Source organism: Caretta caretta, chromosome 17 (assembly GCF_965140235.1).
Source record: "Caretta caretta isolate rCarCar2 chromosome 17, rCarCar1.hap1, whole genome shotgun sequence".
NCBI classification, from domain to species: Eukaryota; Metazoa; Chordata; order Testudines; family Cheloniidae; genus Caretta; species Caretta caretta.
This window is the reverse complement of record NC_134222.1, coordinates 12,520,315-12,533,696: the sequence shown is the minus strand read 5'-3', so window position 1 is coordinate 12,533,696 and position 13,382 is coordinate 12,520,315. Positions and strand designations below refer to the sequence as shown.

At 44.6% G+C, this 13,382-nt stretch overlaps 1 protein-coding gene across 1 annotated transcript in view; it reads left to right on the top strand.

Annotated features, from left to right (window-relative positions):
* Positions 1–12,578, top strand: part of SMTNL2 (smoothelin like 2) — a 46,020-nt gene extending 33,442 nt beyond the window's left edge. The window contains exons 5-9 of the mRNA XM_048824069.2: positions 136–211; positions 2,477–2,650; positions 3,328–3,445; positions 4,937–5,088; positions 11,124–12,578. Of these exons, the coding sequence (XP_048680026.2) occupies positions 136–211; positions 2,477–2,650; positions 3,328–3,445; positions 4,937–5,088; positions 11,124–11,250 (647 nt within the window). The 3' untranslated portion in view covers positions 11,251–12,578. The remainder of the gene's footprint in view (positions 1–135; positions 212–2,476; positions 2,651–3,327; positions 3,446–4,936; positions 5,089–11,123) is intronic.
* The last annotated feature ends 804 nt before the right edge of the window (positions 12,579–13,382 follow it).

The following is a 13,382-nucleotide window of genomic DNA, read 5'->3' as shown; positions in this document are numbered from 1 at the left end:
ATCTGCAACTTTTCATTGCTGTGAGTAAGAATAAATGTGTGGCCACATGTCAGGAAATAGATTGAAAACATGTGGGGGAAGGAGAGAAAATACTTTCAACACTGATGCATCTTGTTTTTCTTGCTGTTTATACAGAGAAAAGCACTTCCGTCACAAAGTCTACGTCAGCCATGAGCTATGGATTGACTAGTGGAACCAAAGCTAGTGAAAGGTAGGATCTTTCCTTGATTGTTTCAGTGAGACTTTTTCTGAGTGTGTTCAACATAGCCTAAATGCAGAGGTCTTCTGTTGACTCACCCTCGCAGCCAGACCAAGTGGGTCCTACTGGCTTCGGTCTAAAAAAGAGTTTGAGTGTCTCTGAGGCAGAAAGAAAAGGAGGACTTGTGGCACCTTAGAGACTAACAAATTTATATGAGCATAAGCTTTCGTGAGCTACAGCTCACTTCATCAGATGCATGCACTCCTTTTCTTTTTGCGGATACAGACACGGCTGCTACTCTGAAATCTGAGGCAGAAGGAACTAGAGACCGGAACAGAGAGAGATCCTGCAGGTTTTCTCAGGAACTGTCAAGCTCACAATGATGCTTAGACTGGGATTAGTTTGTAACGTAAATTAACAGCAAAGGCAAACCCCAGAAATGGGTTACTGTGTTAGGAGCAGGTTGGGAATAGCATGTGGTTACCTGCCCTGCATTACAGGATAAGGGACGGATGGGCTTGTGGGTCAGGCACTGGATGGGGACTTGGGAGATCTTGGTTCAGTTCCTGGTGCTACAATAGACTCCCTGTGTGACCTGGGACCCTTAATCTCTCTGTACTTCAGCACCCCCCCTGTAAAATGTGGGTAACAATATTTCCCTACATCACAGCCATGTTGGAAAGATAAGTCCATTACTTTGTGTGAGGGGCTCAGAGAGGGGGCCATATAATTACCAAGATAATGTGATAACCTTTGATCTAGCCGGTTCCCCCAGCCAGTGCAGGATTGTTCCCTGCTGTATACTTTATTGTGCTTTAGCTAGGCTAATGACCTATGTCTTCACGCACGGAGTGTTCCACCGTCATACAAATCTCACTGTCAGAACGCACCAAGTTCAGAACCTTGCTATTAATTGCCACGTTGCTAGCCCTGTTCTAATCCCAGCGTGAACAGGCACAGATGGGATGTAAAAAGCTTAGAGATGTCCTTTAATAGCCATGCCTGGGCCTCTGAAAGCTCCTTTTAAAGCACTCAGCTGTGTAAAAGTTGTTATTTTGGGTCTATTTTTGGCACTTGAATGCATGACCCCTATCAAACATCCTTAGTTTGACTGGCCTGCAGCTTAGCTTGCAGCTTTAAGTTTCTAAACTCCTTGCAGAACACACTATGACTTTCTGCCTTCACTCCAAAAGGCTGACTACCACACCTTTGTGATTAACTCAAAGTCACAGTTGTTTAGTATAGGATTACACAGTATCATAATTACTGCAGCAATAGCAAGGCATCCTCAGCATGCAAAACCTCAGCATGCAAAACCTCATCAGGAAACAGGGGAGCACTGGTTACCTAAACCTCTTAAACTGGGCTTGCATCTGCCCTGAAAATTTCCCTGCACAGGGTTTTACATTTCTTTTGAACAACTAATAAGTTAGGATGCTACACCCGCTCCTTGGTGGCTAAGTCATAGGAGAATGATCATCGTGGGCTTAATAGTAGATCTGGGTTTGATTCACAGCTCTGTCGTGGATAATGTGTGATCTTGAGCCAGTCAGTGCCCCCATTTGTGCCTCAGTTTCTCCCTGTTGGAAATGGTGGGAACACACCATCTTCACATGTGTAATATGTGGCTTAAATCACGAATGTTTGTCAAGTGCTTTGGGAACCTCAAATAGAAGTGCAAAGTGATAGATAATCCTGTATAATATAATCCAACTGGCCTGCTGGTGTAAATTGGCCAGGGTCCATTGGAGCGACACTGACTTACAGGAGCTGAGGATTGGGCTTGGTATGAGTGATTTAGGAGCCCAAGTACCAAAAATGTGACTTATGCCCCTAGATGCCTAAATCTCATTGCAAATTAATAAGGATTCAGACCTTACGTGCCCAACACTTAGATTTTTAAAGGGATTTAGGAGTTGCTCTGCTCAGAATTGCAACGGCTGATTTAGATGGCTAAGTCCCATTTTCAAAAGTGATTTAGGCCTAGATATTTATTTAAGCGCCTAACTCCCACTGATTTCAATGGGAGTTAGGCATCTAAATACCCTTGGAGACCTGGCCTTTTGCAGTCTACGTCCTCTGACCTTTCAGTTTGATTTAGGTTCCGAAATACCCAAGTTACTTTTGAAAATGGCTAAGTTATTCACACGCTTTTGAAAATGTTTATTCCAGGTGTTTAGGCTGCTGAAGTTTTGCTGTTACTGATCTCAGTGCTTGGTGGCGATACCCAATGTTCCGGATAGTTTCTCTTAGAGTGTTTTTGGTGTTCTCTTTCAGCAATACCATTGACAGTTACTATGATGTGACACCCAAATCCTGCTCCCCACCTCCGACTGTACATCGCCAAGTGGAAAGGAGGCGAGAACTGGTGCGGTCTCAGACATTGCCACGCACTTCAGGAACACAGGCCAGGAAAGCGCTCTTTGAGAAATTTGAGCAGGACAGTGGGAAGTATGTCACTCCTTAGTCCCTCTTGCATCCAAAGGGGGCTCAGTAATGGGAAAATATTCTGCTAACAGCTTATAGCAGAGGGATCTCCAGATTTGGGAATTTGAGCAAAGGAAAGCTGGGGCCTGATCCAACTCCACTGAAGGCAGTGGGAGAATTTCCAGTGGGTGCTGGCTCAAGCCCTTGGTGGACACCTCCAACCAAGAATGAAGATCCGGTAATGTCAGGAGGTCAACCTGAAAGGGACAGAAGCCAGGAAATTCAGAGCTCAAGCTGTTGTATATTCACTCCCCTGGCCCAGTGGGTGTTGTTCAGAAGGAAGTGTTGTAAAAATCTCCCTCTGGATGGCTCATAAAAGGAGATGGATTTCATGGTCTTATAGTGTTATCTGAGAGCCAACAATATGTACTGTGCTTTACAGGACATGGTCCTTGCCTCAATGTTTATACTGTAAATAGAAGGTAGAGGTGAAATTCTGATTCTTTTGACGTCAATAGGGGTTTTCCCTTTAGCATGGTTAGGACCAGGTTTCCCCTATGCATGCCTCACATAGGCAAGGGGTGGAAGAAGAAAGGTTGTGTTTATGGGTTCTTTACTGTCTATGTCAGGGCACGCAGCTGATGTGAAGACATTCGGATTAGTCTCCTCTAGTCAAGGTTTTCTCCCTTTTCTTCTTCTAGAGGAAAAGGAGAGTCCAAAGCAAAGCTGAAGCGGTCACAGAGTTTTGGGGTTGCCAGTGCAAGCAGCATTAAGCAGATTCTACTGGATTGGTGTCGCTCCAAAACCATAGGATACAAGGTGAGAAGACGTCACTGCTTTCCATTTTAATTCTTTCCAGGAACTTCTTTGAGTATTTCTAGAGAAACTGTACTCAAAAAGTGTGTTCCACAGCTAGTGAATCTAAAATACACTAGACCATGGGTTACATTTATCACTGGTCTCCAAAAACCCCAAGAAACGGTGTGTGTATTGCTTAGTTCATTAGAAGTGAATGAGACTACTCACATCATTGAAGTTAGTGCTTAAGGGCTAGATTGTTTAAAATATTTAGGCACTCAACTCGCCATAGGAGTTAGATGCCTAAATTTCTTTAAAAATCTGGCCCTCGGTGCTTTGCTGGATTGAGGTCTGAATTGTTTGCGTTTACAAGATCCATCTTACGTTTGTGCACTCTCTGCTAATGGCAGTGTGTGCCTCCTTTATTCTATATAGTGAGATGTGGATAGGGCTGGAGATTACTCAGTAGTACTATTACCTGGAGACAAAGATAACTTAGTTATGCAGTAAACCAGACTACTCTCCATTGGAATTAGAGATGTTTAATCATATTAAATGCTTGAGGTTAAATTCTCCCAGTTTCAGCATGTTCGTGTCTATGGGATCGCTCCAGTGTAACTGAAGAGAATCTGACCTGGGGGAGGTTCCATTAATGTTACATAGCATTAAACTGCATTGCCTAATGCAATTGCGAGGGAAAGGGACAATTTCCTAGATTTATAAGAACAAAAGAATGCCCATGCTACAGTTCCATTCTGAGAAAACAAAATATTATTGTTGTTGAACACTAAACTCAAGGGTATGTTCCAACAGGTAATGAAACCATCAGTCTGACTTTTGTAGGGTGGGGAAAAGTCTAGCATCATGAAGCAAAAGAGCCCAGTTCCATTTCGTTACACGGGTGCAAATGCAGAGTGACTCTGGCTCTTTGCTGTAACGGCAAATGGGCCAGTTTCTGCACTGTCCTACACTGTGTGCAGTCCCTCTGGGGCAAAGTGTCCCCTCATTTACCTTCAGACAACTCCCTTAAAGTTAACAGGGCTAAGTCAGTACTAATTTGACCCTAAATGTGAAGCAAGCAAGTACAGGTTAGTCTTTATACGACACTAAGCACTGCACAGAAAAATACCATCCTCCGGTTATTGACTACTCCATAGGTATAAGTAATACTCTCGAGTAAGAGTAGATAAAGACAGAGGCTGATCCAATGCCCACTGAAGTTAATGGCAGTGTTTCCATTGTCTTCACTGGGCTTTGGACCAGGCCCGTAGACTAAACATCTGCTTTGCACCTGTGCTAACTTTCGCAAAAGGGCTGAGGATGCCAATGCTCCTCTTAGCTGAAATAACGTAATGGGTGTACAAACAAGGAAAAAAAACATAAGGCATCTGCTAAGTACTCTGCATGTTCCCTTTGGTGAGTAAGAGAAGGGCAAGAATACAGCCATGAGTGAAGACGGCTGCAGTTCCCAGCTCTGTACATGGCCCTAAAGCTCTGTTTGCATTCTGACAGCACCTTGATCTACAGAACTTCTCCTCGAGTTGGAATGACGGGATGGCATTCTGTGCCCTGGTGCATTCTTTCTTCCCTGAAGCCTTCGATTATAATGCGCTTGACCCAGCTAACCGCAAGCGGAACTTTGAGCTGGCTTTCACCATGGCTGAGTGAGTATCACTTTAGATCTCTGTGAAGTGCATCCAATTAAAGTCTCACAAGACTGTGCGGCAACAGAGTGTGATCATTTCTCTCTCATACCCTCCATCACAAGCTCACCCTTCTTATGCCAGAAAAGGGTAGTAAGACTTTACAAGACATCACATGAAGCAGGAGGCTCAGGAATCAAAAGAGGCATTTTTAGCAGATGACTGGTAATCAATAAGTTGTTGCAAAGAAACTCCAGGGCTCTGTGTCCCAGTCTGTCTTTGGATTCATGCACTCAGATTCTTGCCTGCCAACTCCAGTTCTCTATCAATCAGAGCTATTATATACACAAGGGATTTAGGAGCATCAGTACCATTTGAAAATCTCCCCCATAACGCTTAGCACCAGAGTATCTATAAAGCACTTATCACTGTAGCTTCTAATAGCTGGGTCCTGCTCCCACAGCAATCCATAGCAGTCTTGCTACTGACATCCGTGGGAGGCAGGACTGTGTCTTTAGAGTGTGGGTACGTGCACTAACATGAAGTTCTGATGCACTTGATTTAGGTCTGGAAATTCATGGTTTTCACTTTAACACTTTCAGAAGACTTAACTTGACCTTTCTATTGCACATCATAGAGCTTCCATTCAGGTTCCATTCAGTAGCTTAAATTAACCTGGGCTGTTGTCTAATCGGATGTTGTTTCCCTCTAGTCCTTTGAGGGAAATAAGTTAAAATAGCTTTTACAAATTCTGCTGACAGTTATTACTGCATGTTCCCGACAGGTGGCTTTTCTAAATCCATGTAAATATCCATCTGGAAAGCTCTTAAACCTTATAAATTTTATTAATTGAGATTTGGAAAAAACCAGAAATGGTCTTAAGATGGATTAGTAGTAACTATGACAAAGTAACCAGATCAGACCATATGACTCGTAACTGTTGACAGCCTATTGGATTTCAATGTAGCAGAGAACAGAATACATGCACTTTCCTTGAGACAGCTGGAGGGTGGGTTATACAGGGTGACTTACAAGCACTGGAAGATACAAACTGAATTTAAAAGAAGTTATTATTCCATTGTTAGAAAATTGGGTCACTTTAAAAATTACTCTCAGCCAGATCCTGTAAATTGGCGGATGCCATTGATTTGACTAAACTGGTCTAGCTCCATTGACTTTAACAGCGTTACACTGATTTACAGCAGCCTGGGATCTGCCCCTCCAACTTTAACTTACGAGGTCAAGGATTCTTTGCCTTTGAGTTGAAAAGTTTAGGATTTGGAACCAGGAACCAAAACAACAGTCCCAAGAGTCATGATACCATGGTGCCTAATCAGTCAAACTCACATTTACAATACTCTAACTTGGCAGATAGGACAACTGCCTTTTGGCATCCCCTGAAAGGGAACAAGGGTGGCTATTGCAAGGACACTTGCAATGAGAGATTATCCCCCCCACCTCTCAACAAGCCTATCATGGCAAAGTATGTGCAAGACACGGCCGTTGTCTTTATTCTTCTGTAGCTGTAAAATGATGTTGATCCGTGAAATAAACACAAAATTAAGTGGCGAAACAAATGTAAAACATGCATCGGTCAAGAGGCTGTATATGAGTGGTCTTTGGGCAGACACTAGTTGTGGTGTTAACATACGAAATAGCGAGGAAAGTGGAATGCAGTACCAAAGGCCTTTTACTGGTCCTGCTATGCGTGTTTACAGGATGTACAGAACTAGTATGCCGCTGGCATATATACACAGCAAGATTCTGTGTACTTGCATTTCTGCAATCGACACTTTCCTTAAACTGAATTTCTCCTGACTTTTGGGTGACTAAGGAACATACTATCAGACTCTCACGTTTGGTTTTTTTGTTTTAGTGGAATACCATTGTTGTTTAGAACAACACTTATTTTGCTTTGTGAAATACTGTTAGGAGGGACGAAAGTTATGTCTGTACACTCTTATCATTGTCAATTAAAATGTCAGCCTAGGGCTCTGTTGTTAACACACGCATTTGTCTAAGGGCCCGTCTCTGCTGGGGAGTGATTTGTACGGGTGTAGTTAGACAGGCACAAATCCCAGTGTAGATGTGCTGCACCAGTGCAACTTAGTGTGGTTTGAAACTGGAGTAAGCTGCAGCAGGGCTTGTCTACATGATGCGTTAGTGCGCCTCAGTGGGGTTTGAATTGTAGCGTACACCAGCATGTTGTACGCTAACTGGCCCACGTGCACCCTGCTAACCTACACTAAAAGTTCCTCAGTGCGTGTTGAGTCCTGTTTCAAACAGTACTATGTTAACATGCACTAGGGAACTTTTAGTGCACGCCAGGGGCTCCACACAGGCCAGTTAATGTGTAACACTCTAGATGCAGACTAACACACTGTGTAGACAAGCCACCAGTATTTCATCAGTGCAGTACATTTACACTAGTCGTTGGCACTGGTGTAGCTACACTGGCACAAATACCCTTAAGGTCTGTCTATATTGGGGTACATCTACACAGGGGTAAAAAAATCTACGGCTGGCCCGGGCCAGCTGCCTTGAGCTCACGGGGCTCGGGCTCCGTAAAACCGCTGTGCAGACGTTCAGGCTTGGACTGGAGCTCAAGCTGCGGGATCCTGCAAAGATGGAAGGTCCCTAAGGTCTACGCAGCAATTTGTAGCCCCGGAGCCTGAGCCCAAGTCAGCTGACCCCAGGCCAACTGCAGCCATGCCGTGGGTCTTTTATCTCTATGTAGACATACTCTAAGTCTCTTAACTAGGACTTGAAAAATATTCAGTACTATTTTGTTCCATAGACGGTAGCAAGAAAAGCAAAACTACCAAGGGATGCCAGCTGGTGGACTATTGATTATAGATCACAGAACTCTCCCAGTGTCACATGGAGTACAGGTTCACTTGCTATTAAAGGCAGAGCCGATTTAATTGTGTTTCCCAGCTGCAAAGGTCTGCAGATATCCCTCCAGACTCCTGCAGCTGTGTCTTCTATTGCAGGCCAGTGGGAACTTCAGATGATGTTTCCTCTCTTTCTTCCCAAGAGTAAGCATCAGGAACAAAGCTTTGGCCTAGTCAGCACTGTCAAGACCAAATCCAAGCTAATGAAGGAGCAGATGGCCTAATGGAGAATGTAGTGTTAGCACTCTTCTTGTTAAAACCCTAGTATGCTCTAGCTCATTGTAGCTTCATAAAGGACCTGATGTCTGAAACTCTGGGTCGTGCTATAAAAGCTAATCTTTCCATTAGGCCAGTCGTCAACATGTATTGGGAGCGTTCAAAGTTAAAATCAAGAATCAGACAGCAGTCAAAGCAAATCACAAGGAAAGCTCTGAAGTGCTACAGTTTATGGAAAGTGGCTCATTTTAACAGTTTAAAGCATTCCACTAAATTCCGTTCTGCCATTTTCTACATAAAAAAACATTTACTGGTCTTAAGGGGTTCGACATTATACTGAAGCTTTATTAGGTAATGGCTGCAATGTAAGTGTGCCATCTCAGTGGGATGATTTTATAACCAGCCTTACAGTGTTATTTCACTACTCTTTGGGAAAATGGGCTCTATATCCTCTATTTGGATAGAGAAGAACCTACATCCTTTCTAGCTTTTTATGATACAAGTCATAGGTGACTCTTACTGAACTTTTCAAGTAACCATCATAACAAAGAAACCGAGGTTTACAGACGCTTCAGGGAGTTAGTTATCCAACTCTCATTGACATTCAGCGGGAATTGGGCAACGAACTCTGAAACCCTTTTGAAAATCCCACCCTAATACCCGATTTAGATGAGGTCTGCATGCGAATCTCGCCCCGCTGGAAAGATCAAAAGTATGCAGCAAGTGGTTTAGTTTTCTGGAGTGAGATTTGCAAGTCTCCTCCTAGTTATGTCCATGAGAGTTGACTTCAGTGGTAGCAGAGAGGGGCTAGTGCTGTGCATTTCTGAAAAATCTCAGCCCTGCTTGTTAGGCGAAGCTCTGTAAAACAGATTGAGGGATCACACCACGCAGTTGCGTCATCCTGTGTGTTTTGGCACACCGGATCAGTGAGTGAGACCAGCCAGGGTTTGCTAAATTCATAACAAAGGGGCATTTTTCAGCTATTTGATAATTTTGTTCAATTACAGAAGGAAGGAAATTTTAAGCTGCTTGACCCAATGTAAACATGACTCATACTCAGCTGCTGTGCAGTTTAACTCGGGTAACAATAAGAGCGCTCCATGGGATACACAGTCAGGTTCAGCATGCTCTTTCCAAATAATCACAGGATGCAGCAATGCACGGCTACAGGCACCTACAGCTTTTGATGTAGCTTCAAACACTAACACTGATGTACAGTAGGCCCCACTCGGAGTGAAGTTTTTCAAATCAAAACTTCATTAGAACTGGAATCACCGTTTGCCATGAAGCAAAACTCGCACTATAAAGGCCATGCACCGTATTTGAGCTCGCTGCAAGCGAGGTCAGTCATAGATAAATAAAATGATAGGGGAAGAATCTTTCTTACTCCTGCTGCTCATTAACAATCCCGTGAGTAAGCCTCAAGATTTTTTAGCTGGTTGATTTCTGACATGAACTATAATAGAATGCATTACCTCCCACACGCCTCTCTCATGTCACAGGGTGGCTCTGTACAGCCCTGGTTTGGGCTTCCCCTTTTCTCAGGACTCTCTTAGGTTTCCTTATGGTTAACACCACCCCAGCCTAGGGCTGGTTCAATAATATTTACAGTTCCAAAACAAAAAAAATCCTCAGATAAAGTCCATCACCACCACACACACATTCATACTCAGCTTTAGCATGTACAGCCAGTCCTGGAGCTCTTCTTCTGTCCCTGTTGGCTCTTCACTGAGCAGCCACTCTCAGTCTTTCCTAGCTGGAATTCAGCCTTCTCACGCACTAGCCCTCCCCTTATTCCTTAGGGGCTCCTGGGCTCTGTACCCTCTACCACAGCCGTCTCCCCAGCCGGAGCTGAGAGAGATCCGTGGGTAGTCAACCTTCCCTTACTGGTGCCTGCCCCTTTATAAGGCCCAAGTGCTTTCCCTTAAGCCCAGTTGGGCAGCAGGAAATCAGTCCCAGGTGCACTGGACCCCTCCCTCCCTCCCTCTCCAAGGGACCAGTCATCCTGTGGCCCAAACCCAGCTTTTTTCATAGCCAAGATGGTGTGCCGAGATAAATGTAGGCTAGACCACAAGAGACTCTGAAAATTCAGTAGTAACCTATTAGATAAGAGCTGCCTGTGGAAATGTAGGCTTCCCCCTGGCTGTTGTTGACTGCGACCTCGGTGTTTTCTTTTAGACCAGAGAAAGACTGGTCTCTCTCATTTCCTTCCACATGACTTGGGTTCTACTGGACAAACCTCTGTCTGCCCAGTGTGCATCATTCCACAGCCCTTCTGTCACCCCAGGCCTCAACAGACATCTGCTCTTCTGCCTCATCCTGGATCCTAGCCTGTCAGCCCTGATCCTGATGACTATCCAGGACTGCTGCCTGGGTCACTCCCACCTAAAACAAACATCCAGGCCTTCCTCATGAATTCCCTTGCCATTTCACTTACCCCTGTTGTCCTCTGCAAGCATCCCTACTGGCTGACAGAACAGCCCTGGGTTCCCCTCTGAACAACTGGAGTGACCTGGGCTTCCTTTCTCCTGCAAGTGGGAGAAGAGGATTTGCAAACCCAAGGGACCCTGCTTGCTGAGGCCCAGGGCAAGGCAGGGGAACTGTGGCATGATGAGAGATAGGGATGCATCCAGCAAAGCATTAAGGGCTTGATCTAAAGTCTATTGAAACCAACAGAAAAAAATCCCACTGAGCTTTGAATCAGACCATGAGGAGAAAGGAGAGACGTGGAACAGGAATGTTCCCTGCTTACAGAAAATGGCAGCCTTCAAGCAACACATGAGCTTGACTGTTTCAGTGTTAACTACAATGTTATAGAGATTTCTTTGATAGAAAATTCCACTGTTTGATACAAGCCCAAGTGATTCCGATATCGGGGTAGCAAATGGATACTGGAAATTGTTGGCAATAACCCTGTTTGATGGATCTGTTTTGGTGTTACTGCAGGAAACTGGCTCACTGCGACCGCCTGATAGAAGTGGATGACATGATGGTGATGGGACGCAAGCCAGATCCCATGTGTGTTTTCACCTATGTGCAGTCACTGTATAATCACCTGCGTCGCTTTGAATAAACCCACCAGGGAAGCTTGAATACAACCCCATACTGAGACGACTCCGGTGTTTTCTCAACGAAAGGAGAGCAGTGTTTTGAGAATAGAACGTGGCCACTATTGTTCACGCAGAAGCTTGTTATCGTCCCTGTGCTTGCATTCAGCCTCGTCCCTGCTTACACTGTTGCCAAGCAGGGCCCCAAATAGTGTTGATCACAGCAACGGGCCAGTAAAATATAGGGAAAGGCAGAAATCGTCATTCTGGTGCTAGTGATAAGTTGTTTTAAATACAGTTGTGTTAAAAGATTGAAGAAAGCTAGATTATAAGTCTCCTTCTGGTCAGCTTGGGACACATGGCTCTGTATGGTAAGAGCACCTCTGCTTCAAAGTCATTCTCTCCTACCACAGTTTAAGCCACACAGGAGAATGTAGATGATGTTTTCTACTCCTCTACCCAGTGTAACACACAAGAAACAGAAGGCAGCTTACACCAAGACTTTACAAAGGAAGGCAGCCTCTGCTCTAGTGAATACAAGTTATTTGACTTCCACCATTGCAATATCACCGTGCTCGGGTGTGCTTATTATGTTATGTGTGTGCGCGCAATGTGACAGCCGCTGGTGGGGGTTTTTAAAAATCAGTGGCCCATATGGGGATTGAAACCACAGCCCAGGGCCTTTGCCACTTAAGCTAAAGGAGTTACACACTTCACTTGCAGCAGTAGTAAGCTATTATCTTTTATCTGAATCAGCTGCTGGGGCAAGGGACACAACTCACCGAGTGTCTGAGCTCAAATCCCCATATGGGCTATTACTGTGTAACAGACTCCACCAGCGTGTGCTAGTGGGGGGGGGGGGCAAACCTGAAAATCTTTTGCTCCAGTGGTTGGTTGAGGCCTGTGCAGGTCCTGGCATAAGTCCTTGCTAAGGAGGCATCGGGGGAGCAGGGCTGTTATTTGTACGCATTTATGTACGTGTTCATAAATTTAGTGCTTACAAACCAGCGAGTCCTCGGGAGTCCTATTTAACAGGTGCAGCACAGGCAGCACCGACATGCCTCCACCCCAGCCCTAGAAGAGATCTCCATGATCCATTCCCTCCTCGGCCTCCCTGCTGAGGGGGCCTGCTAAGGTGCCACTGAATATAAATGATTTGGGAGTTTTGGAACACCTTGGGCTATTTCTGATCTCAGTTAACCCACAGTAACGTCAGTGGTGTTATTCCAAATTTACACTTGTGGGGGGAAAAAAAAAAAAGATCAGATTCCACCCTCTGGCTTCTGTTCACTAGATCAGCAGCTTTGTTTTTGCAATGAATGTAAAAAAACTGAAGTCCCATCCCCCCCCCCCCCCCCCCCCCCGAACAAACTAATAGAACGTAACAACTGCCAGGCAAGCAGATTGCTCTTGCTAAAGAATGGTTTTTTTACCTGCATCTGTTTCTGTTCCTCACAGATATTTATAAAAATGACTTTGGTTCTGTATTGATGACCATTTATAATAAAATATATGTCAAACTCCTTTTGGTTCAGTGCTTCTGGCTGAGTGGAGGATAGAGCAGGAAAGAGATTCCCAGAAAAGTTTTTTCAAAACTGAAATATATTTAGAATTTAAAGGAAAAAAACACAACACACTGGGTCCCATTGTGATCTCAGTCACAGGGCTGTAAATCCAGAGCAACGTCATTGGCTTCAGGATGTGACTGAAGCCGCTGGGTCCTTCTGCAGTACAAAGGATAGTAATAATATTTAGTAGGCTACAACTATTTGCATGGTAGGGACTATCACACCTGCTCTCTGTATGAGTGTCGTGCTCCCTACCAAGGCTCCTCCTTCATCTACATGGAGATGACCCACTACTAAGGATAGTAGTTTAGGACTCAGACTGAATTCAATTCCCTGCTCTGCCACTGATATCCTGTGTGACCTGGGCCAAGTCACTTAATCTCTCTGTAGAGATGAGAAACTGAGGCTCAATGGGGAAAATAGCACTGTCCTACTGCCCAGGGGTGTTGTGAGGATAAATATGGTAAGATGTGTCGATACTATGATGATGGGAGCCATATGTGTACCTAAGATAGATATAGCTCAGACTGTCCCACAGATCATCCTGCTTCTCCTCAGTTGGCTTCTAGAGCCAGCAACTGCTGCCTGCT